At 45.3% G+C, this 24,762-nt stretch overlaps 1 protein-coding gene across 1 annotated transcript; it reads left to right on the forward strand.

Annotated features, from left to right (window-relative positions):
• The first annotated feature begins 649 nt into the window (after positions 1–649).
• Positions 650–15,663, forward strand: LOC120368538. Its single transcript, XM_039480658.1, has 6 exons — positions 650–898; positions 8,550–8,617; positions 10,352–10,466; positions 13,190–13,302; positions 14,123–14,237; positions 15,150–15,663. Exons 1-6 carry the CDS (start codon positions 832–834, stop codon positions 15,338–15,340), a joined length of 669 nt encoding a protein of 222 aa, XP_039336592.1. The 5' UTR covers positions 650–831; the 3' UTR covers positions 15,341–15,663.
• The last annotated feature ends 9,099 nt before the right edge of the window (positions 15,664–24,762 follow it).

Raw genomic sequence — 24,762 nt, forward strand, 5'->3', positions numbered from 1 at the left:
CAGACAATATGAATAATGAATAACAAATAGTCAAAGCAAGCAATTTGTTAACAAATGTTAGTCTATAAACTGTCTGAACTTGGCAAAAACTTACCAGTAAATAGCAGAAATCAGGATTAATATGTGAATGATTCCCAGAGAAAGGGTCTGATTCTTCACGGTATTTGAACTTATGTAGCCATTTACATAGGTACAAAGCAGGTGCAAAATGCTTACAAATCAGAATTCTCGACTTGCTTACACAGTGGTAGCATTTAGAGTTGTTCTTCATTCACTTTGCACTGTTGTGGCTTGCTACCAAAGGCAGAAAGCAGTGGAAAATCAGGCCCCAATGGGTTAACTCCATGAATGATTCAACTACCTCTTGCCCTTAGCTAACTGCAGTATCCTAAAACCAGCTGTGAGTCTGGCCCATTTTTGCTAAGGTGGGTGAAAACTAGTAGTGAATGAGCCAATTTTCTGTTTTCTTTTTAAAGATGACAAGCCAGGCATTTGAAGATTAGAAAATAATAAGTGATCAAAAGGTTTACAGCAAACTAGTGAATTAGTCAGAGGACTTCCCAGTTGTGGCAGCAGTGGCAGGGACTGTGGGCGCCCCTATCCAATACCATGTAAATAAACATCTTTCCTAGGTGCATTCCTGGCAGGGTCTCCAGTGGGTTCCCAGGAGCTTGGGCAATGCGCATACTCCATGATGGGAACACTGTTAACTTTGGACAAAGCACAAGCTAAATAACCAGTGACCCAGTGCAAATACAGCCTTGTCTGTGCTTCCTCTGTTTTTGACTTCACAAGGAAAGAGTAACTACTACCTGCTCCACGGTAGCAGAGATGAAGTACAACTCCCACCTGCTCTGGCGAATGCTGTTTTTCATCGGTACAGTGTGGCTTATTACAGGTAAGTTGTGACCATTCTTTAATAATACCTTACAGAAAACAATTTTCAACCCGAAATAGGCAGCGACTTCCACCTTCAGGCACCCAAATAGACAAGGCGGTGTCTAAAATGGGCATTTGAGCACCTCCTGCAGTTGGTTTGAATTTGAAAATTGATATCCTCAGCTATCCAAACTAGAATTTGAACCATAACCATCTGATCTTGCAAGTTATCCCTGTTCTTTCTGCTTTGCTTGTTCTTACTGTGTTGGTAGAGATTATTTATTTGACACCCTTTGTTTGACGGGAAAGGTTTGTTTGTTTTAAACCTATTTTCCATTTGTCACCTTTACTCTTCACAGTTTGTCATTTCTTTTCAGGGGAGGTAGTGGGTGAGCTAGGGACCAAGCAGTAATTTCAAAGGGAGATACACTAATCATACATAAGGAGAAGAGTTAACAAGAAGGCCATGCTGTGGGGCTGTCTGAGCTGCCCTCTATGCAGCTAAGTGAGGGAGAGGGGCAAAGGTGGCTTTAAGCAACATTTACATCTCCTCGTCTAAACCTAGGATGGCCAGGGACAAAAGCAGTTCTCAGGATAAGTTAAAGCAGCTTCAGTCTAACCTAAACCTGGCTGATTAAGGCTGGATCAAGCAGCCAGAGATTCCTGGGAGGTAGGAATTCCCTGACTTGACCATTTTTCTCTCAAACAGGCTCCCTGAGGTAGGGACTGGGATCAGGGAGTGAGGTAGGAGCTGCTGTGGTGGCTTTATGGGATTTACTTTACACAAGGCAATGGGGAGACATCAGGGGCCCCTTTAAGATCTTTCTGCCCCCCCTCAAAGGGAATACACATACTTAACCACTCAGGATGAAGTTCACCCCAATGCTGAGGGCTCCACACAAAGCCCTGTGCACCATTAGAACTCTGAATTAGGTTGTGTTCAGGGCCTTGTGCAACCCTCTGCACTAGGCCAAATCTCACCCTGTGGCTAAAGACAAAGTATTGGTGCTAATAAAACTATGGACAAGGTAGGTAGGGCTGCCAATTTTGGTTGGCTGAATTCCTAGAGGTTTCATCACATGACATTATCTTTAATTAAAAGTTAATCTTTAATTCCTGGAGACTCCGGGACAATCCTGGAGGGTTTGTAACTCTAAAGGTAGGTATTGTGATACCTTTCATTAGACCAACAAATATATTGGCATATACAGTAACTTCTCGCTTAACATTGTAGTTATGTTCCTGAAAAATGTGACTTTAAGCGAAACGATGTTAAGTGAATCCAATTTACCCATAAGAATTAATGTAAATAGGGGGGTTAGGTTCCAGGGAATTTTTTTTCACCAGACAAAAAAAACTATATATATATATATGTATATATATATACACACACACACACAGTATAAGTTTTAAACAAACAATTTAATACTGTACACAACAATGATGATTGTGAAGCTTGGTTGAGGTGGTGAAGTCACAGGGTGGAAGAGGGTGGGATATTTCCCAGAGAATGCCTTACTGTTAAATGATGAAATAGTTCTCAGCTGAGCCCTCAAGGGTTAACACATTGTTGTTAATGTAGCCTCACACTCTACAAGGCAGCATGAATGGAGGGAGGGGAGACAGCATGGCAGACAGAGAGACACACCCTGTGTGAGAAAGAGAAAGAGATGCGCATTGCTCCTTTAAGTATGCTGACACCATCCTAAGTACATTGCCTTTAAAAAGATCAGGAAGTTGAGACAGCATCTGTGGCCAGCTCTCTCCATCCTGAGCCCTGTCCTGTCCCCACCCATTCTATATGGAGAAGGGAGTAAGCGGGGGCAGGAGTAGGGGGGAGGGGACACCCTGACATTAGCCTCCCTATTCCCTCCTCCCCTGCACAGCAAGCAGGAGGCTCCTGGAAGCAGCTCCAAGGAGAGGGCAGGAGCAGCACATGGCAGTGGGGGGAGGGACAGCTGAACTGCCGGCAATTGATAGCCTGTTGGGCGGCTGTTGCACAGGGAACTTAGGGGAGCAGGGAGCTGCTGATCCACCCTGGTTCCAAGCCCCCCACCAGCTAGCTGCAATGGGCTGCTCTTCCTGCAAGGAGTGGACAAGGCAGGCGGCTGCCAAACAACTTTATAAGGGAGCATTGCACAACTTTAAATGAGCATGTTCCCTAATTGATCAGCAATGTAACAACATTAACCAAGATGACTTTAAGTGAGGAGTTACTGTACAGGCTTGGAGGGCTAGAAGGCCCTCCTCAGAGGAGACATTTGGGTAAAACCAACAAAGCTCAGGTTTGCTTGTTACCTAAACCAGGATTTAAACCCAGGTCTCCAAAGACAAAAGTCTAGTAGCCACTGCCGTAGTAATCCTCTCCTCCCAATGGATTTTATAGGCCAGATTATGATCTGAGTTACACTTGCATAATTCTACAATAACACTGCTGAAATTAATAGTCTGTCTCTAGATTTACATCCATGTCACTGAGAGCAGAATTTGGTCCCATGTGGTGAAAGGACATAGTTTTCCTGTTTAGGTCTCAAATCTACCCGCCACAAATGTCACAAAGTATTTCTGAATGGGGTGAGCAAACTATTGATAATTGCATCAGGATGTCATCCTCTACTAAAGGCATTGCTTTGGATTTAACTTCCTTTTAGAATAGTGTGTTATGTGGCCTACGCTGTTTCAGTGTCTCTTTAGTTGTGATAACATTGAGAACAGATGCTAGTACCTGTGACATGAGTCTCTAAGGACAAAAAATGTGCATGTAATAATAAATATAATAAGAATAACATCCCCTCCTTCACCTTTTTTTTAGTGCTCCACTAGGGGTATGTCTACACTACAAGAGTAGTTCGATTCAACTTAATTTGGATTTGTGGAATCGACCTTACGAAGTCGAATTTGTGTATCCACACTAAGGACACTAATTTGACTTTGTGAGTCCACACTAACGGGGCCAGCGTCGACTTTGGAAGCGGTGCACTGTGAGAAGCTATCCCACAGTTCCCGCACTCCCCGCTGCCCATTTGAATGCTGGGATTTCCCCCCAATGCATGCTGGGGGGAAAACTGTGTTGAGGGTGGTCTTGGGTAACTGTCAGAATTCAACAGTCCCTCCCGCCGGCGGGAAATCAGTTGGCGCACTTTTTCTGGTCAGTGACAGCACGGACGCCACAGCACTGCAGTGCGAGCATGGAGCCCGCTGCGATCATCGCTGCACTTATGGCCGTTGTCAACTCCTCACACCTTATCGTCCACCTCTTCCACAGTCAGATGCTGAAAAATCGGGCGAGGAGGCTCCGGCAGCGCGGTGAGGACATAAAGTCAGAGAGTGACTCAGACCTCTCACAAAGCATGGTACGCTGCGCCGTGGAGATCATGGTGGCAATGGGTCATGTTCATGTTATGGGACGGCGATTCTGGGCCTGGGAAACAAGCACGGACTGGTGGGACCGCATAGTGCTGCAGGTCTGGGATGAATCACAGTGGCTGCGAAACTTCAGGATGCGTAAGGGCACTTTCCTTGAACTGCGTGACTTGCTGTCCCCTGCCCTGAAGCGCAAGGACACCCGGATGCGAGCAGCCCTGAGTGTGCAGAAGCGAGTGACCGTAGCCCTCTGGAAACTTGCAACGCCAGACAGCTACCAGTCAGTAGCGAACCACTTTGGCGTGGGCAAATCTACCGTGGGGGTTGCTGTGATGCAAGTAGCCCACGCAATCGTTGAGCTACTGCTCTCAAAGGTAGTGACCCTGGGAAACGTCCAGGTCGTCATAGATGGCTTCGCCGCAATGGGATTCCCAAACTGTGGTGGGGCTATAGATGGGACTCACATCCCTATCCTGGGACCGGCCCACCAGGCCAGCCAGTATATTAACCGAAAGGGCTACTTTTCAATGGTGCTGCAAGCACTGGTGGACCACAGGGGACGCTTTACCAACATCAACGTCGGGTGGCCGGGCAAGGTTCATGACGCGCGTGTGTTCAGGAACTCTGGTCTGTTTAAACACCTGCAGGAAGGTAGTTTCTTCCCGGACTACAAAATAAATGTTGGGGATGTGCAGATGCCTACAGTGATCCTCAGGGACCCAGCCTACCTGCTAATGCCCTGGCTCATGAAGCCCTATACTGGTGCCTTGGACACTGACAAGGAGCTCTTCAACTACTGGCTGAGCAAGTGCAGAATGGTGGTAGAGTGTGCTTTCGGACGTCTGAAGGGGAGATGGAGGAGCTTACTGACTCACTCGGATCTCAGCGAAACCAATATCCCCATTGCTATTGCAGCTTGCTGTGTGCTCCACAATCTCTGTGAGAGCAAGGGGGAGACCTTTATGGTGGGATGGGAGGTTGAGGCAAATCGCCTGGCCGCTGATTATGCTCAGCCAGACACCCGTGCAATTAGAAGAGCCCAGCGGGAAGCGCTGTGCATCCGGGAGGCTTTGAAAGCTAGGTTCCTCAGCGAGCAGGGTAACCTGTGACAGTTCTGTTTCTTTACACGGAAGCTGAACCTGCCCCTGTTTCACTTACTGTTGACTTTTTTCTATGCTTACATACCCCATTCATCACGTTTTCTCCCTTCCAACACCCGTGTAAAAATAAAGGTAATGGAGCATTTTTAATTAACAACCTTGTCTTTACTAATGACTTCGCGTTAAAGGGTTGAAACAGGGACGCAGACTGTGGTGGGTAGGGTGTGCAGTGATGTAGAGACAGCTTCTAGACTCCAGGAATGATAGGCTACTGCTCCTACAGTGATCTCTGGGGGGAGGAAGGTTACAGGTGGATGTGCAGGAAGGGGTGAGGGGTGTAGGGTTTGGGACGGAGTTTGGGTGCAGGCTCTGGGCTGGGGGTGGGGGCGTAGTAAGGGGTGAGGGATGTGTGGGAAGGGGGAGGAGGTGTAGGGGGATGAGGGCTCTGGCTGGGGCTGAGGGTTTGGGGCATTGTAGAGGCTCAGGGCTGTGGTGGAAGGGCAGGGTAAGGGCAGCCTGCCTTGCCATTTGTGGATGGCAGGCACTAGGACCCTGGGGCAGCAGGCAGAGACCCACCTCCAAATATACCTTGAGCAGGGCACCTGCCGCCTATGAACAGAACATTTAAAAACACCTCACAGACTGACCAGGGTGCCTAGTGACTGCACTCTGTGTGTGACCTGCTGTTGATCCTGCCCCCATGTCTGTACCCTGGTAATTGTGAATGTCCTATGCAATTACAACCCCCCCCCCCTTCACACAAAGTCTTCTGCAAAGAAACATGGCGGAAACAGTAATTAACAGCAAACTACTTTTAATACTCAACAACACAATTGGGGGATGAAACTGGGATTTGGGCTTGGGTGAGCCAGAAAGGTAGGGACTTTTCAAAATTTATGGACTGAGAGCTTTTGGGTAATTGAGCTCTCTGCTGGGGTGCAGTGACAGTTTTCATGGCCCCTCGCGCCCCTCCTTCTGGTTATTTTGGGTAAGGGGATTAGTGGACTTTGTGGCGGGGGAGGGTGGTTGCAGATACAGTGCAGGGGGGCTCTGTCCTCCTGCCTGCGGTCCTGCAGAACATCAACAAGGCGCCTGAGCGTGTCCGTTTGCTCCCTCATTAGTCCAAGCAGCGTTTGAATTGCCTGCTGGTCCTCCTGATGCCATCTGTCCTCCCGTTCGCTGTGTGAGCGCTGCTGGTTCTCCCTCCACTGGCTCTGCTGGTCCGCCTCGGCTCGGGAGCAGCCCATAAGTTCAGCAAACATCTCGTCCCGTGACCTTTTCTTGCGCTGCCTAATCTGCGCCAGCCTCTGTGAGGGGCATACTGGAGCAGGTCGGGATACAATTGCAGCTGTGTGATGGGAAAAAGGGAGTGAATTCCTTACAAAGATACATGTTTGCGAACAAGGAACATAGTCTAATCAGTGTCTGTTAACAAGACCATGCACAGCACCTATCTCATGCGAACTCACTCAGGGAAAGTTTGATTTTTCTGAATTCGCTTTCATTGCCTGGGGTATTGCACTGCAGATCAGAGAAGCGGGGCAGGACAGCAGAATCCGTGGAGCAGCCAGGCATGGTAAGCCAAAGACTTTTGGCTGCTTAAAAGTGAATGTATAGCTCTGTCCTCTTGCTGCAGGCAATCCTGAAAGCCCCTGTTCCACCCCCTCGCGGCTCTTCCCTGGGAAAGATCCCTGTATGCTGCCACTCTGCAGCCTCCACCACGTGGCTGTAAAGTGACGCTTCTTGTTGTGCAAAGGAACAGTGAAGCACTACCAGTACTAATAGTACACAAATCACTCTACTTAAATGCAGGAGTCTGCGCACGAGATCACCCTGAGGAGGGTCAGTGAGGCAGACAGAGAGCGCATGCTGCATGAAAGCCAGCACAAACCAGGGGCCTTTGCTGCCATGCTCGTGAAGGCAATGGTCCCGGAGTACCAGATGAGAGCCTGGCGCAGAAAAGTGTGCTACCACGGAGCACCCAATAAGCCAGCTCTCCCCAGGAACCTCCTGTGGAGGCTTTTCGATTACCTCCAGGACAGCTCCCTGGAGATCTCCGAAGAAGATGCCTGTTCCGTCCCCCTATATATAGACCTTCTTTTCGCCTAGCTTATATTCCTGTTTTGTTAAAAAATAAATGTTAACATGTTTTAATCACTTACCGACTGATCCTTCTCCTGATTCAGGGTCCGTGGTAACGGCTGGGGAGGGTTGGTAGGGGATCTCAGTGAGGGTGATGAAGAGATCCTGGCTGTCGGGGAAATCAGTGTTGTAAGCACTGTTGCCTGCCTCGTCCTCCTCAAACCCTTCCTCATCTTCCCCGTGCGAGAACATCGCCGAGGAACTGGCCGTAGACACTATCCCATCGTCAGAGTCCACGGACACTGGTGGGGCAGTTGTGGCAGACCCACTGAGAATGGCATGCAGTGCCTTGTAGAAGCGGCATGTCTGGGGCTGGGCTCCGGAGCGCCTGTTTGCCACTTTGATTTTTTGGTAGCCTTGTCTCAGGTCCTTGACTTTCACGCGGCACTGCATTGCATCCCAGCTGTATCCTCTGAGTGCCATGGCTTTGGAGACCTTCTCGTAGATCTTTGCATTCCATTTGTTGGAGCGCAGCTCCGAAAGCACAGACTCATCGCCCCACACAGCAATCAGATCCAAGACTTCCCGGTCAGTCCATGCTGGGGCCCTCTTTCTATTCTGAGATTGCCTGGACTTCTCTGCTGGAGAGCTCTGCATCGTTGCCAGTGCTGCTGAGCTCGCCCCGATGTCCAACCAGGAAATGAGATTCAAACTGGCCAGACAGGAAAAGGAATTAAAATTTTCCCGGGGCATTTCCTGTGTGGCTGGTCAGAGCATCCGAGCTCGGACTGCTGTCCAGAGCGTCAACAGAGTGGTGCAGTGTGGGATAGCTCCCGGAGCTACTAAGGTCGATTTCTGTCCACACCTAGCCTAATTCGACATAGCCATGTCGAATTTAGCGCTACTCCCCTCGTCGGGGAGGAGTACAGAATTCGAACTAAAGAGCCCTCTATGTCGAATTAAATGGCTTCCTGGTGTGGACGGGTGCACAGTTAATTCGAATTAACGCTGCTAAATTCGAATTAAAGTCCTAGTGTAGACCAGGCCTTGGACATTCCAACAGGCAGAGAAAAATGTTTAGAAGCATCAACAGATAAATGTGCTGTCCTGTCTGCTTGTTTTTAGATTTTATTGAAGCTGGAACTGCCGATTGTAAAAATGCTGATTTAAGTGATTTGAATCATCAAGTGAAGGTAAAGACCTGTTTTTATATACTCTGTATGTATGTATGGGGCTGGAGCTGATGAGGTTTAAGGTGTATAAAGAAGAGGGATTTACATTGTACATTAGTCTGCAACCGTTCCTTCTAGCTAGATCAGAATGAAGAGGGTCACTTTTACTTCAGCTGGTAGAGCTGTTGCCTACTAATCAGACAGATGGGAGTTTGCACCTTAGGTGTAAGACTGTACAAGACAAGCATAAATGCAACTATGGGCTGAAGGATTCTGCATGGAATTGTGCCTCATCTTTGTATGGACTAACAACATTATTAGGAGCAAATCACTCAGTGAAGAAATAGTGGGGCAGGATGTCAGGACTCTGTGCAGAAGACTCCTTTCGCACTGTGGAGGAAGGGTGGAGCAGAGGAAGGGAGATGGAGGAGCTGGGATGGGGCAGGCGGATAAGCAAATACATTTGCTCTTCTTTCCATTCTCACCATAAAGAAGGTGCACACCCACCACATGGACAGCTGCAGTTCTGATGAGTGGTTCTGCTGACAATCCATGGACTGCAGTTTTTTATTCCTTCCACTCATGCCACCTGGAGCTCTCCTTGGCACCACAGTAGTCTTAGGGTATGGCTACACTGCAACATAAGCCCGTGCTTAAGCCCAGGCTCAAGCCTAACCGCCCTTGCATCTACACTGCAATTGTACTAGCTGAGGGGTGACTCAGGGTCCCGGAACCCTGTAGGGCTGAAAAGTATGAGCTTGAGTTACGCCAGTACCCAGGGTCTGAGACCTATTGCTTTGCAGTGTAGATGCAGCCCTGCTTGTCTTGGGTCCCGGGAGTCTCCAGAAGTATCCCACAATTCCATGGGACAACTTTCTTAGTCTTCTCTATTCCAACAATCTGCAATCCCTTCTTTTGAAAATGGAAGCTACCCCCTCTTCCCCCGTGAATGAGTAGCTCAGGGCAGCATTAACCCATTCTGTTCTGATCACTGACCTGCAAGCATGCTATCAGAGAGCCTCCCAGGTTCGCAATGGAGAATGAACCGATCAAACTGCTTCCTGGTAATGAGCTGCTTCCTGGTAATGAGCAGGGCAGGCAGTAAAGTTTTCCCACAGTGCACCATGGTCATAGGGCTAGAGGGGCCACATTTTGGGGTGGATGCTAGGGACTCTGGGGGTCTGCTCATTGCAGTGTGGATGCCAGAGCCCTAGGTTCGAGCATGGCTTAGAAAAGTCTTAACATAGGGTTAAGATACAATGTGGATGCTTAAGCCCAGGTTCCCCAATACCAGTCAGCTGTTGGGCTTACATTGCAATGTAGACATACCCTTAGTGCTTAGGCCATTAGGAAATCAAAGCATGGTTATTCTAACTGTCCGAACCCAGATTTGTACCTACTTATTGTCTCACCTCTCTTTGCAAATTCTGTGTAATTTTGAAGGCATCAGAGGTTGCGTGTGGTGGCAGTGGGGGTAATTGTGCTTAAAATCACTTCTACGCTGCTCCTTATACATATATAATATAAATAAAACAACCAAGATCAATATCCCAGAGCTCTCTGGCAATAGCACACAAGTCTCTGCATTTATTTGTGCAGATTTGTTTATAAGCACACAAATTTCAGGTTTAGGTTAATTATTTTTAGGAAAAAATATCTTTGTTACGATAATGAAAAACACTGTGACATTTCTCTTTTCTCTGAATGTCACAAGCCTTTCCCACACTAACAATCCATTCTTTCCTCCCTCCACAGAAGTTTTCTCAGTGCTTCCTTGAAATGCTTCCCGATGATAAGAGAACTGAAATCAATTCCCTTGCATGGTCATTGCAACAGGTACTTGATCGCCTAAGAGAGGTTCAAGGGAAAGGTGAGGATCTTATCTTTTATTGGAAAAACTCTTCATTTTTACCTGAAGGAGAATCTATGTTCATAGTGTACTAGCCAGAGGAATTCTTTGGGCATCATTAATGATGGGCTTGAACCAGAATGTCAGATTCAACCCCCTTCAGCTCTTCCAAACCCCCATCTCCTGCTCTTTGCTGGTTGACAAAATGAGAACTTACCAGGTCTGAAGTGGAAGCAGCAGGAAAAAAATCATGATTAAGTCCCAGCTCCTCAAAGGTACTTAAGCCTAAACCTAAATACCTTTTAAGATCTGGGCCTAAGGAACTTCACAGGGGTCTGTGCCATCAACAGCCTGGCAAGCTATAGATGCTGAACCAGTGATCTCACAACAGCCTGTCCCTTGACCTCAGACAAGCAAGCTTAGATGTGGTTAGTCAATGACATCACAAAGGCCTAACCCTTGAAATCAGACCAGAAAGCCAGAGGTATAGCGCCAGCAACCTCAGAGAGGCCTTTGCCTCAATTTCTACCCAGGAAGCAAGAGAGATTGAACTGGATTTGGAGAAGAATTGTCCAAGCCCTGAGTCCCTTAACAGCCTCCCTTCTTCTACAGGTAGATCTGTCCCCTTGCTGGTCTCCCTCTCCTTCATGGGGACAGAGGGGAAAAGGAAGATCTGCCACCAGTGTCCCTAACCCCAGCAATGGTAAAGGGGCCTTGTCAGTTCTGTCTGCCCTCTAGACACTTCACAGTAGTCTGAGATGCAAAGGGCATCTGAGAGGCAAGAGATGTTCTCCTATGCAGTGCCACACACTGCACACATGTGTGTGCCTACATCCTTGTCTGGATCGCTATGGGCCTGGATGGGGGTATGGATTCCTTCCAGATACATATATTCCTTGGGTCCAGTTTGCCTCCTTCACCATGTCCAAACACAGAAGATGATGCAATGATGTTTACTGAGATTTTGGAAGCAATATTGTCCATTTCTCCCATCAAGTCCTTTCCTCACAATCTACATAAAATGGGAGGATATTAGTGTTTACAACTTGGCTTTAGACTAGAGGTATTCAAAGTTGGGGTTATGCCCCTGAGTAAGTAGTGAAGAGTATTATTCTGGGGATCACATTTTCTACAGAATCGAAGACTATATCTACACTGGAGCTGGAAGGTGTAACTAGCTCTGATCAGCCTAGCATGCTAAAAATATAAATATAACCATGGTGGTGCAAATGATGTGAGGGACTAGCTACTATGAGTATGATCCTGTCTGAAACCTTAAGTACATACTTGGGCAGCTTGCCAGTTCCACCCCTTGTGTTGCTGTGTCTATACTAGAGATACTAGTTAGCATGCTAGCTTGATCAGAGCTAGTGTGACTATTTCTCCTTGAACTGGACATTACTAACTTTTCAGCACCAGTGTAGCTAAACCCTAGGATGTTATTAAAAACAAAATGTTTCTAGCCTTTCATGTTATAGGAAATGAAAGTAGCTGCAGTAAGCAGGTCTATTGAATCTGTAGCACTGAGGAATGGGCAGTTTATCATATTTTCCATAAAACTGTGTAATATCTGAATTATTTTAAATGTGATATTTTCAAATTTCTCTGCACTGAGTGTAAATGCTAACGTGAGTCATACACAACATGATGCACTTTTAAAACATAACAACTAGAGCTGGTCGAGAGTATTCTATCAAAACAGTTTTTGATGGAAAATTGTGTTTGACAAAGCTAATATTTTCATGAAAAGTGTGTCCTCTGAGCCTCCTGAGTGAGACATAGAGACAAAAGCATGGAAGAGAATGTGGACCCTAGATTTGATGGTGATAATTGCATTGAGTGCAATTATGACTTGTTTCAATCACATGCAGCAGGGCTTCTTCTCTGCCTCAGTGGGTCCCATGCTTCTTTCTAGCGGTGGGTTAGGATAGCATCTTGTCTCTCAGAATCCCTCCCTCCCCCGGTGTATAGTGGGCAGGTAAATTCTGTCTCCAAGTGGCCTTCCCATTTCTGGGCCTGTTAAGCCCTCACTGCTTCACTGGGACTTCTGGCCTCCTCAGTGGACATCCAGTGAGAGGAAAAGAGGGGGTGGGGGGCAGTCCCACCCTCTACTCCAGGCCCCAACCCAGGAACCCTACAAGTAGCAGCCTCATGCTGTCAGTTCCCAGGAAAGCTGCTAGCTTCCCTGGGTTACTTCCCCATGCCCCTTGGCTTATTGTTTCCACTTTGCTTGGCAGGGTTCCTCCCGACCCTCCTGCTGGGGGAGGGAGAGCCCTAGTCTCTAGTAGCCCTTCCAGGTGTGGCAGCAACAATCCAAATGCACAGCTCAATCTCTCCCCTCTGGCAGTGTCCTTTTCTTCAGGTCTTTGGACCTAGAAGGGTCCTTAGCTCCTGTTTAGGGTAGGGTTTCTCCCCCAATCTCTATACCTGTGGGGTTCTCCCCTGGTCCTTGTCAGCTACCACACCACTCAGCTTCACTCTCACAACACCTATCACCCACACTGACTGGCAGGGGGGAGGCTTTTAACCCATTCTGGCAGGTTCTTAATTGGCTCCAGGTGTCCTAATTAACCTGGAGTAACCCTTGCTCAGTTACCAGGGAAAGAGGGACCTGCTTATTCTGAGGCTAATACCGTCCTTCTCTGCACTCTCCTGTAGCTGTCTGGCCTGACTCTGTCACACACAGCATAATTTTGTAAGGTTGCCAAATTTACAATGCTCTAAATTATTTTCTCTTTCTAAAGCTTGCAATGCCTTCATGCCAAAAAATTGCACTGTCCCAGAGGCACCCAAAAATGGTGGTCTTGTGTGTGTCAGCATTGACAATGTCCACTACTGCAAGCCAATGTGTAACCAGGTATTGTACACGTTTTACAGTTAGTATTATAGTAACTCAGTGCATTAATACAGTAGCTCTTCTACCCTGAAACGTGTGTTGAAACTTCTGGTGTCATCTCTCCTCTTCTTTTCTAGTTCTTTCCTGCACCCATCATAGACATATTGGAATGCTTAGATCACAGTGTTAAGTTTGAAGGCTATCCTTAGCCTAATCTTTGTATGAACATATGTCCCTATATTGCTGCGCATTTATTGTCTGTATTGGGGAGAATGATGCTTGGAATACGAAGGATTTTGCAGAACAGAATCGTGCTGTATTTTTTTTTTAGACCTGTCTGAAGGAAGATTGCATTATGACTTCACATTATGCTTGGTTTTAGTGGATTTGTTGGACTCTAAACACCTAGTCACCTCCTTTGTTGTCTCATGGAGTCCTGATACTTAACTTGTTGTTCCCCCTGTTTTAGTTCTAAGTCAATACTCCTTAATTTTACACCTTGAATCATGCCTCCTTAATGTTATTTCCTCCCAAGGTTTGTTATCCTATAATTGCTATCTGATTATATTTCCCTTTTTTTCATCATAGTTTCAGATCCGTTTAAATTCCTTCTTTTTGGCTTTCTTCTGACTCCCTCCAATTTGCCAATTAATATTGTAACTACTGATATATAACCACACATATATATGAATGAAGGCCTTGATTCTGCAAACATGTATACATTTATTAACACAAGTACTCTCACTGAAATCCAGTAGTCTAACATTACAGTTTATTGTAGTAAACATGATTCAGTGATGTCATCTAATTCATAGCATTTCTTTCATGTGTGTTACACGAGGGTTATGACTTTGGATTTCTGAGACGAAGTAGAGTATATGAGAAATGTGGAGCGTCTACTGGTTATTCCTGGACAACACAACTAGTTGGTGGAAACAGGCTGGCTGATTGTATCTGTGAGTATTTCTGAAACCTATTATTATTTAAGACAGTTTTCATTTGTGGACCCCTAAAAAATTTCAAATGGAGGTGCAGACCCTTTGGAAATATTAGATATAGTCTGCGGACCCCTGGAAACCACTGATTTAAGAAAACTCTCAAAATTCTAACTAGCAATTATTCCAATATTGGTATTAGTACTGTTTTATTTACTGCAGGTTTAGAAATACTGTTAGTTTTAAACCCACTGTAAAGGAAAGGTCAACTTTGTGTTTCAACTTTGATAATTTTTCACATTTATTAGCCAGTAATCATCTTGGCGCATGCGGTACCTTTTATGACATTGTACCTGAACATATATTCTACTTTGTTTTTGTGTGCTTGGTGATCAATGCGTCTTCTGTAGATAGTGTATCAATGTATGGAATAATATTAGTAGGAGGGATTGCCATTTAGTGCGCAAAAAACCGAACCGGGGACCTGTTGTGCAAGTCACTATAAAAAGGCAATTTCTTCCTCAAAGAGTCTAAATAAATAAGATGGACAAAGGGGAGCACACAGAAAGCAGTATCATCTACCATTTACAGATGAAGACTAGAGAGATTACCTGTCCCACATGAAGTCTGTGAGAGAGCCAGGAATGGAACACAGACTTTTTGAGTCTTACTTCAGTGCCTTGCCCACAAGGCCATCCTTGCTGTGTTTGGTGAAAGCGTTCCACTCTTAACTATGGAGACTCATTTCATTCTTACTTGAGCTGATTGAGAGGGTCAAAAAAAGGAGCAGCTTTATTTCAGAGAGAAAATGCCATTCCTGAGCTTCACTTGGTAGGGGTGGATATAGTTTCTCTGGGGCCACTACCCAAACTCCCCTGCCATGCCTAGTCCACTGGTTTCAGCTTAGCAATTAATCTCCTTTTATCTTTACAGCCTCACCCATTGCCGTGAGTGGAGTCAAGTCTGCATACTTCCCCGCTCACATGTGCTGTCAACAAACAATAGCCAATGCCACTGCTGAAAGTGAGCAGATAGAAATCTTCCTCAGAGAACTTGCTGAGGCTGAGAAGGATGTCTCTCAGAAACGTGAAATGGCAATTGATTGTATATTGTGTGGTAACTAGGTGTATGGTTCAACAAACGTAGTGCAGGCAGGTGGGTTACTATATTTATAATTGCCACAGGATATTTTAAAAGCTAAAGGCAGGTCAATTCATATCAATCTAATGGGATAGTTCTCAGATCAATGAACGTGATATTTTTAGGAAGGGTTGAAGAGCACATCCATCATTTGAACTAACTTCAGCCCTTAGATGCTCACAGATATGGAGTTTGCATAGAATTCAGAGCTGAAGCTAAGGCAGTATGGTCTATTTCCCAACATGTGTATCATGCAATAAAGAAAGTGTTCAGTTATGTAGATTAAATTTGTTCAGTGCTGATGAAAGATGCTTCATGACAGCCTTGGAGATCGAAGTCTTCTCTTTATTTAGGGAACAGGTAGTGCATGAGTAGTGATTGCGCAAACTTTCCTCATGTCAGTTTGACAATCCTGGACTGATCTTTTTTCAGCAGTACTACTGCCTAGTCAGTTATTCCCCATTTTGTACTTGTGCATTTGCTTTGCACTTATCTATATTGAATTTCATCTTGTTGATTTCAGACCAATTCTCTAATTTATAAGGTCATTTTGAAATTAAATTCTGTCCTCCAAAGTGCTTGCAACCACTCCCAGCTTGGTGTCATCCACTTTAGTGGTTTCATGAGTTATTTTTGAACTTAAGTGACCCTGATTTTGTTGTTTAAGTGGTCTTTACCACTAGTGGTCCCTTTAGCAGTCTCTTGGTTGATTTTTAGCCACTTAAATGGCCCCTGTTTTGCCATTTTAGTGTGGTCGCTTCTTCCATTTTAGTGACCTTTGGGGTGACTTTTCCCACTTAGATGTTCCCAGTTCTACCCCTTTAGTGGTCTAAGAGGTGTTTTTTGCCACTCAGGGAGTCCCATTTTTTCCACGTTAGTGGTCTCGGATGTGATTGCCATTTAACTGGTCCTGGGGGGTGGTTTTGCCACTTTAGTTGCCTTACTAGTGCTATCTAGTGCTTACTAGTGTCTTACTAGTACCATATTAGTGCTATCTCTGAGGTGACTTCTCCTACTTAAGATTTTCCAGTTTTAGTACTTGAATAGTTTCAGTTTTGCCACTTTAGGAGACTTTTGCCACTTAAGAAGTCTAAGGGGGGACTTGCCACATAAATCATCCCATTAAAGAGCTCATTTAAGTATCTCAATATGGTGACTTTTGTCACTTAAGTGGTCTCAATTTTGCCACTTAGTGGGGTGATTTTGGCATTTAAGTGGCAAAACTGGGATGATTTCCATGGAAAAGTTACCCCTGCAACCACTTAAATACCAAAATCACCCTACTAAAGTGGCAAAATTGAGACCACTCCTGAGCCCTTTTAAAGTGCAAAACTCGCCCCAGCCAAATGACAAAACAAAGGCCATCTACGTGAAGATTCTGAGACCTCTTATGTATCAAATCTAAGACCATTTAGTGAATATGGAATGATAGCACTGAGATATTAATTACATTTTTAAAGTAGACACATTTTTAAATAGGTCATTTTGTTAAAAATTCTATGTTTTATTTATAAGATATTAACTGTCCCTTCAGGAAGCTATCCCCTCTCTGTGTGTAAAACAAGCTTGTCTTTTTTAATAGCCTGGTCTACAAATAGAGTGCAAAAAACCTTGAAAAGTGTTTCAAAACGGACTGTATGCCATAGAAAAGTGATGATATAACAGTGCCTAGAGTCCCATCAATGGTATAACGATATAGCAAGTCTGAGTAAATGATAGCTTGGAAATTTTGCATTAACCGTTTAGAGATGCGTCATGGACCACTGTGGTAAAAGCTATTTACTCAGTCTGGTCAAGCCTAGCAGACTTTTTGATAAATAGATAAAATGAGATTAGCTGGGTTTTCAACTTCATTGCCAATGAAGATGTATTGCAACACAGCAGAGCAAATAGTAGCTTACATAAGCTAATGAAAAACAGATTAAAAAACCTATGCAAGTATATCTGTTTTCAGTGAAGACCCATGTGCAGTTATTCCTTTAAACAGATTAGATACAAATGGACATCTTGCACTAACTTCTAGTCTATGCCCAATGCCACACAAACCTCCAACTCCGGCCTACATTTTTTTAACAAAGCAGGAGCAAAGTTAATGATACTCAATAGCCAAGCACGTTGGAGAGTTTATACACTTTAAATGCCCATGGACATGCCTTGCTGAAAATGTCTGTAAATTCTGAGTTTCGCATAGGAAAAAAGTATCATTATTTCCCCTTCCCCTGTTTATTTAGCTAGTCTTAGCAATGAACTGTGTAATGAACTGAATTGATGGTTATAAGCAAGCAGCATAAGTCACTTTTGCCACCCACAAAGGCTAGACAGTTGGGAGAGAATGCTCTACTTTTACATGCCCTGCTAGGATCATGAATGTCTCTGGTTATTTTACCTTGACCCTTCAATTAAGCACTAAATTCTTCTTCAGAGAATTTAACCACAGATGGCTGCTAGCATGGAACTTTTCTAGGCACCTTTGATGATGTCACTTGTAAGAGTTTTGAGACACTTGGCCTTGAGCTTGCAGTAGCCCATGCTCATGCATTACCTTCAGAGAGGGTACAGATCCCTTAGCTGCGTGAAAGAAGATGTCAAAAGCTTCCAACCACACCCCTTCTATACTTCCCTGTCTGAATCCAATCCAATACTGAGGCAGGTTTGGTCTCTCATTTAAGTTTGGAGGAGGACTGAGGCTAAGCCCATTTTGCTAAAAATCTAATCACCGTTTAGCAAGTTAAATGAGAAACATGAAGAGGAAAAGAATACTTAGCTGTTGGTCACCTGGAGCAGAAGGCGAGAAAACAATCCCAGGTCCTTTTCAAAGACGGCACTAATCTGTGTTGGGTGACATAGTTACAGAACATGAGAGCAAACAATTATGAAACATAAACAGAGGGTTTGGTGGCTACTTAGTTTTCTAAGCAATCTGAGTTTGGAAGGTTTTTGTTCTATTTTTTTGTTGACTGTACACCATGTCCACAGCTCTGATAACAGACACCCCCACAGTTTGTGTTCTTTTTCATATCAGTTCCTTTTCCCAGTCCAAATGACTATTAGCAGTAGTTCCAAAGAAAGGGCATTGTTATGCTGCACTTAACCCTCAGTAGCAGGGCTGGCGCTAGGTACGAGCAAAACAAACAGGTGCTTGGTGCAGCACATTTCCAGGAAGCAACAGTTTGGCCAGCCTTTTTTTTTTTTAAACTCACGTTCTCTCCTCTCACAATCCTGCAGAAGCGGAGCCACGGAGCAGCTGGGGATCCAGCATGGGAGCTGAGAACCCATGGGACCCTGGGAGCTGTAGTTCCTTGGTTAGCTCCCTGCCTATAGAGCCAGCCCTGGAGCAGGGAAAGAACTACATTTCCCAGCAATCCCTTGGCAGCTATCAACAGGAAAGGGAGGGGTAGGGAGTGAGGTAGCTGAGCCATGCGTCAAAAGGGGTGGCACTGTGAATGGGGTACAAGTGTGCCCAAGGAGTAGAAGGCTTTGCCCCAGATATCCCCTTCAGAAGACTTCCCCAGACTGCATTAGGGATACTGATGTGACCTCACCTTGCAGCCCACAAAGAAGGAATTGGGTGCACTAAATGGACAGTGCACCTCTCTATCTGAAGCCTAGCAAGGGAGGTACGTGGATCTCACTAGAATTTAAAATGAAAAGTAAGGGAGGGGAGGCTCTGCTAGGGGACTTCAGCAGCTTTAGATACAGTACCAGGCACGTAGGACGATTTCCACTTCTGAGCCAGGGAAGCAGAAATTGACTTTTCCTTTCCAGATTTAGCTAATATTCAGAAAGGGAATCTACCACCTGCCTTCCTGATTTGAACACCCTCAAAATACAGGAGTGCTCAAACTCAATTTGGGCAGCTGTTACTTCATTTCTCCCAAATCAAATATACTGATCCACTGTAACTTGCTGTCAAAAAAGTAGGATAAGAAATGAAGAAGCAAGAAATGCTTCCCAGTGGTTTTTAGGACTGGAATTTTTAGGAGCTATTTTCAACAGCTATTGCCCTTTTAAAAAAAAGTTTTATTTGTTTAAAAGGAAGACAGTGATACTGCATTGCAAAATTCCCCATAGAAACAAAGAGTGGAACAAAAGACTAATAAGGGAACCTCAACTTTTCCTCATTTATGTAGGACAGTCTTATAATATGCATCCAGATATCCTCCAATCACACAAGCTGAAAATTGTTCCACTTTACTGCAGTTCTGTAACCATATGGGAAACAATCCTGTCTGTGTTCTGTGCACATCCAAAATTCCTGCTGAATGACCCGCCCTGGGAGCAAGTCACCATTGACCTAGGGCTGGGGCAGAAGGAGGGTGCGGGATGGGGAGGGAAGAGCCCAGGGCTGGGGCAGCAGGGGAGTGGGGGTGGGGGGTGGGGGGAGGGCACTGGTGGGGGAGAAAGGAGGGAGCCCAGCATTGGGGCAGCAGCGGGTGCAGGTGCGGGGGGGAGCCCAGGGCTGGGGCAGCAGGGGAGTGCAGGGGGGAGCCCAGGGCTGGGGTGGCGGGCAGCCAAAAATGTTTTTGCTTGGGGCAGCAAAAAACCTAGAGCCAGCCCTGCTCAGTAGCCTTCCCTCTCATTAGCCATTATCATCAAGGACACGGAAGGTCATTTTAAGGCAACTGTACTTTGTGCATCTGAGAAATGAAGTTACAGCTTTAAAAAGTCCAGTAAATAAAAAACCAGACTGTAAAATTATCCAGAATATTTGATTTCAGCCCAATAACTAAACAGAACAGTCCTCCTTTATTTATTAGATGGAAGAGGCAAAGGATGCCAAGGGAAAGAGAAAAAAAGTCTTCTGGTTCAGTCAGTTACAGTTCAGGCAGTAGCTTAATTCCCTACAAGTGAGACAAAAAGTATTGCTATCTCCTTTCAAAAGAAGCAGATTTGTTTCTCTCTTTTTTCACCAAAATAAAGAAATCTAGTCTTTGAGCCTTGTTTAGACAAAACTCTTATAGACTTTTGCCTGACTAAGAACTACAGAACTTAGCCTCTTGATTATTATTATTATTTTTTAAAGTTGACATAATAGTGACCAATAAAGGGACAAACTACAGAGTGTGATCAGTGGCACATGTTTATGCCAGATTTACACAGATCAGAATGTGGCTCGGAGCAAACCCGCATGGTAGTGGAAAGCATTAACCACATATAGCACAAATCATCCTATTAAACACAGCACTAGAAGGGCAGAATCAGGCCCACAGTCTTTTATGACATTGGGTATGTTTGACATAAAATGCTGGAGGTTGCTTTACTGATAGGAGTGCTAATAAGCTTTTAATTGTCCTAGTCCCTCCTTTCCAAATTATTCAGTTTGAGAAGTGCTAAGGCACACAAACTACAGGACATATTTAAACGTAAATAATCACATTCTGTTTTCCATAGTAAATTTGGTCACGACAATTCAGGGGAAATTCCTGCAGCATGTGTGCTTTAACTTGCCACAGTTTGTGTTTTACATTTGCACAATTGAACTTTGACCACCGGGTTATAAAGCACATAAGAATTCTAGCCAAGGGACGGGGATAGCTTTGTGTTGTCACATTTGGAATTTTGGGGAAAAAAATAAATAAAAACCCAACCAACCAAAAACCCAACAACAAGAAGAAATGGTCAAAACAGAAGAACGAGTTTTCAAACCAAACAGACACAAGACTGTGGTTAATTAATAGCAATGACTATGCCATTCATTGCACTATTCCCTTTGAGGGAAAATATATTCAGCTTCTATCAAACTATATAGATAGCTCTCAGGGCTTATCATGCTTTTCAGACTAATATAGTTACCTTGTGTCTTTTTGGTGCTATTTACAAGTGGTCATAACTACAAAGGTATGTGCTACTTGTTTTTCTTTTTGTCATACATTGGTCAGTTATGGTCATAAAGAGAAGCAGAATCCAAGAAACAAGTGATATGAAGTACAGTGCAGTCAATTAGATGTAGGCAGAGTGGTAGGAACTATAGCAAGTTAATATAAAGTTATATATACAGTGTTCTGCAGGACCTCAGCAGCCATAGGCCTGGGAAAAGCTCAGTTTTTGTGATGGATCCTATTAAATAGTTGCTATTTGTGAGTAAGTTTGTAGCTTGTTTAGTTGCAGGATTCTTTGTCCATTAGGCCTGGTTATACAGTTCCATGCAAAGAGATCTGGGGCATATGCTTCATTTTCCAGATCACCACGGCAACAGGGGGGAGAAACATCAGAAAGCTCATTATCATCACTGAAGCAAAGATCACCAGGATTATTGTCCATGGTGCCAAGACAGTGTCCACCATGATTTCCTCACTTTTAAGACCTGAATCTGTGAAGAGAAAACACACTTAAGTCTTTTTCTAAAAAGTCTGCTTGAAGATTACAGTAACTCCTCACTAAACGTTGTAGTTATGTTCCTGAAAAATGTGACTTTAAGCAAAACGCTGTTAAGCGAATCCAATTTCCCCATAAGAATTAATGTAAATGAGGGGGTTAGGTTCCAGGGACATTTTTTTCAAAAGCGAAAAGACTATATATATGTATATATATATACACACACACACAGAGTATAAGTTTTAAACAAACAATTTAATACTGGTACACAGCAATGATGATTGTGAATCTTGGTTCAGGTGGAGGAGTCAGAGGGTGGGATATTTCCCAGGGAATGCCTTACTGCTAAATGATGAACTAGCAATTGGCTGAGCCCTCAAGGGTTAACTCTCACACTCTACAAGGCAGCACGAATGGAGGGAGGAGAGGGGAGCAGCATCACAGAGAGAGAGAGAGAGAGAGAGAGAGAGAGAGAGTGTATGTGTGTGAGAGAGAGAGAGAGATGTGCACTACCCCTTTAAGTATACTGACCCTACCCTTAAGTACACTGCCTTGTTAATTAGATCAGCTTGCTGAGACTGCAGCTGCTGCCAGCAAGCTCCTTCCATCCTGAGCCCTGTTGTGTGTCCCCTCTGCTCTATGGAAGATGGGGTAAGCGGGGTGCAGGGGGAAAGGGGACACCCTGACATTAGCCCCCCCCTTCCTTCCCTTCCTCCCTGCACAGCAAGCAGGAGTCGCGGGGAGCAGCTCCAAGGCAGAGGGCAGGAGTAGCACATGGCAGTGTAGGGAGGGACAGCTGCAATTGATAGCCTGCTGGGCAGCTGCTGCACACCGAACTTAGGGGAGCGAGGAGCTGGTAGGGGGGCTGCCGGTCCACTCTGGTTCCAAGCCCCCACAAGCTAGCTGCAACGGGCTGCTCTTCCTGCAAGCAGTGGACAAAGCAGGCAGCTGCCAAACAACGTTATAAGGGAGCATTGCACAACTTTAAACGAGCATGTTCCCTAATTGATCAGCAACGTAACAACGAAACAGCGTTAACCGGGATGACTTTAAGTGAGGAGTTACTGTACCAGAGACATTGCACTCACTTTACTTAGAGTAAGGACATGACACGGAGAAAGAACACTTTAGTTTGAATATCAAGAATCATTGTTGTCTGTAACAGCTTATTAATGAAGCTAGTACTTTTCATCCATAGATGTTGCCCACTTTTGTAAAGTGCATTAGCAGCCCTGCTTTACAGATTGGGTTAACTACCACAGCAAACAAATGGCCCAGCGGGGACTACAATCCAGAATGCTTGACTGCCAGCCTAGCACATGCAACTGGATCACACCTTCATAATCTTTTGGAGCTTATTTCAGATTAACAGTGTTTATTATTCTGTAAACAATCAAATACAGGACAGTAAATAATTACAACAGCCCTGTGAGGTAGACAAGTATTGTTCAAGCCCACACAGTAAATCAGATCTAGATGTAGAACAAAGAAATCCCGGATCTCGGTCCCCAGCACACGAGAGTCTTGTTTACACAGGGGAACATATGCAAACATTTCCCATGGGTGCCAGCACCAGGTCACCTTCACTGATCTTAACAAGCAGCCAGCTTCCATTGGTGTTAAGTACTGCATCAGTTAGACCTGCTCTGAACAGCATTACCTGAAATGGATGTCAGTGGCCTGTCTACACTGTGGTGCCCAATGTCACTGAAACTAGTGGAGCGAAATCAGAGTTTGGAAAATGTTTACACAAGGCTATAGAAAGAAACACAGTGGCAGGCACTGCCCCCGACAATCATGCCTAGGGTTGGAGCATAGGTCACAGCTAGATGGAGGATTAGGCCTGAGCCAACAGTGGATGTGGAATCGAGATCCAGAGTCCAGGTCCAGGCCAGAGGTCAAAGTTGGGTGGTCAGAGTTCAAAGACAAGCCAAGTTGGTACCGAAGCCAGGGTCCAGATACATGCCTAAGGTTGAAAATCAGATAGTCAAAGTCTGAGGGTGTGGGGTGGGTGGGTCAGGAGGCAGAGACAAGGCTGGAGCAGGTCAGTGACGAGGCTAGAGTGAAGCTAATGCAGGGCAAGGGCAGGGCTCAGGCAAGGCTGAGGAGAAGGTTGGGAGTCGCTGGAGTCTGGTGCACTGTGTGGCAGCAGGAGGATTCCTGTGCAGGTCGTGCTGTTGCTCAGCCTGAACTGCAGCTCTGCAGGGGCTCTGGAAATACTTGATGCTGGGGTCATCTGACCCAGGCTCTGCTCAATGATAGGCTGCCCCTGCATGCCTGGGGGCTGACTCACTGAAGGCCCAGATGAGTGCTGAGGCCAGGTTTACATTACACACTTACATTAGTATAACTACGTCTCTTGGGGGGTGAAAAATCCACATCCCGAGCAACGTAGTTATACTGATCTGACCCCTGGAGCAGACAACGTTCTGTCCACAGGAGAGCTTCTCCCATTGACTTAGCTGCCGCTTCTCGTGGAGGTGAATTAACTACGCTGATGGGAGAAGCTCTCCTGTTGGCATAGTAGCATCTTCGCTGCAGCAATTTAGTATAGACCTGCCCTAACTCATCGCAGCAGGTGAGCGACCAGCCCTAGTTTGGCTGGGAGTTTGCTTCACACGCACAAGGTTCATTCATTATCCCACTCAGATTTGTCAGTGCTAGCCATGCACCTCTAGAAAACAGATTGTTTCTAGGGGACTAAACACTAGCTTAGAATAATTATTAGGTATATATGTAACCAGATCATGCTTAGAGGCTCCCCCGAGATCAGGCCCCATTGTGCGAGGCATTGTACAAGCCCATGGAGATAGACCATAAGCTCTTTGGGGCAGGGACCAATGAGACAAGACAGCCAAAGGGTGGGAAGGGTGGAACCATATGGCCATGGTGACACAGCTGGTTGCTAGCAGAGCAGGATGAGAACAATAATCCTAAATGCAGACAGCAACTTCCATGGCAAAAAGGATTCCAATGTACTTTACAACTTCAAATATGAAATGAAATACAAACGGTCCCCAAGGATCCCTTCATCCACCAGTGAAATGCAGCTACGTCCGGGTGAAGCTGCCTAATATCAGATAGCACCACC

This window comes from Mauremys reevesii, linkage group 7 (genome assembly GCF_016161935.1).
Source record: "Mauremys reevesii isolate NIE-2019 linkage group 7, ASM1616193v1, whole genome shotgun sequence".
NCBI lineage: Eukaryota > Metazoa > Chordata > Testudines > Geoemydidae > Mauremys > Mauremys reevesii.

Bases quoted from the DNA above. Each gene is read 5' to 3' on its own strand.
- LOC120368538 (XM_039480658.1), top strand. From the start codon at position 832: ATGAAGTACAACTCCCACCTGCTCTGGCGAATGCTGTTTTTCATCGGT. The intron at 8,618-10,351 runs GTAAAGACCTGT...CTCCCTCCACAG, and splicing joins ATTTGAATCATCAAGTGAAG to AAGTTTTCTCAGTGCTTCCT. The intron at 14,238-15,149 runs GTGAGTATTTCT...TTATCTTTACAG, and splicing joins CAGGCTGGCTGATTGTATCT to CCTCACCCATTGCCGTGAGT.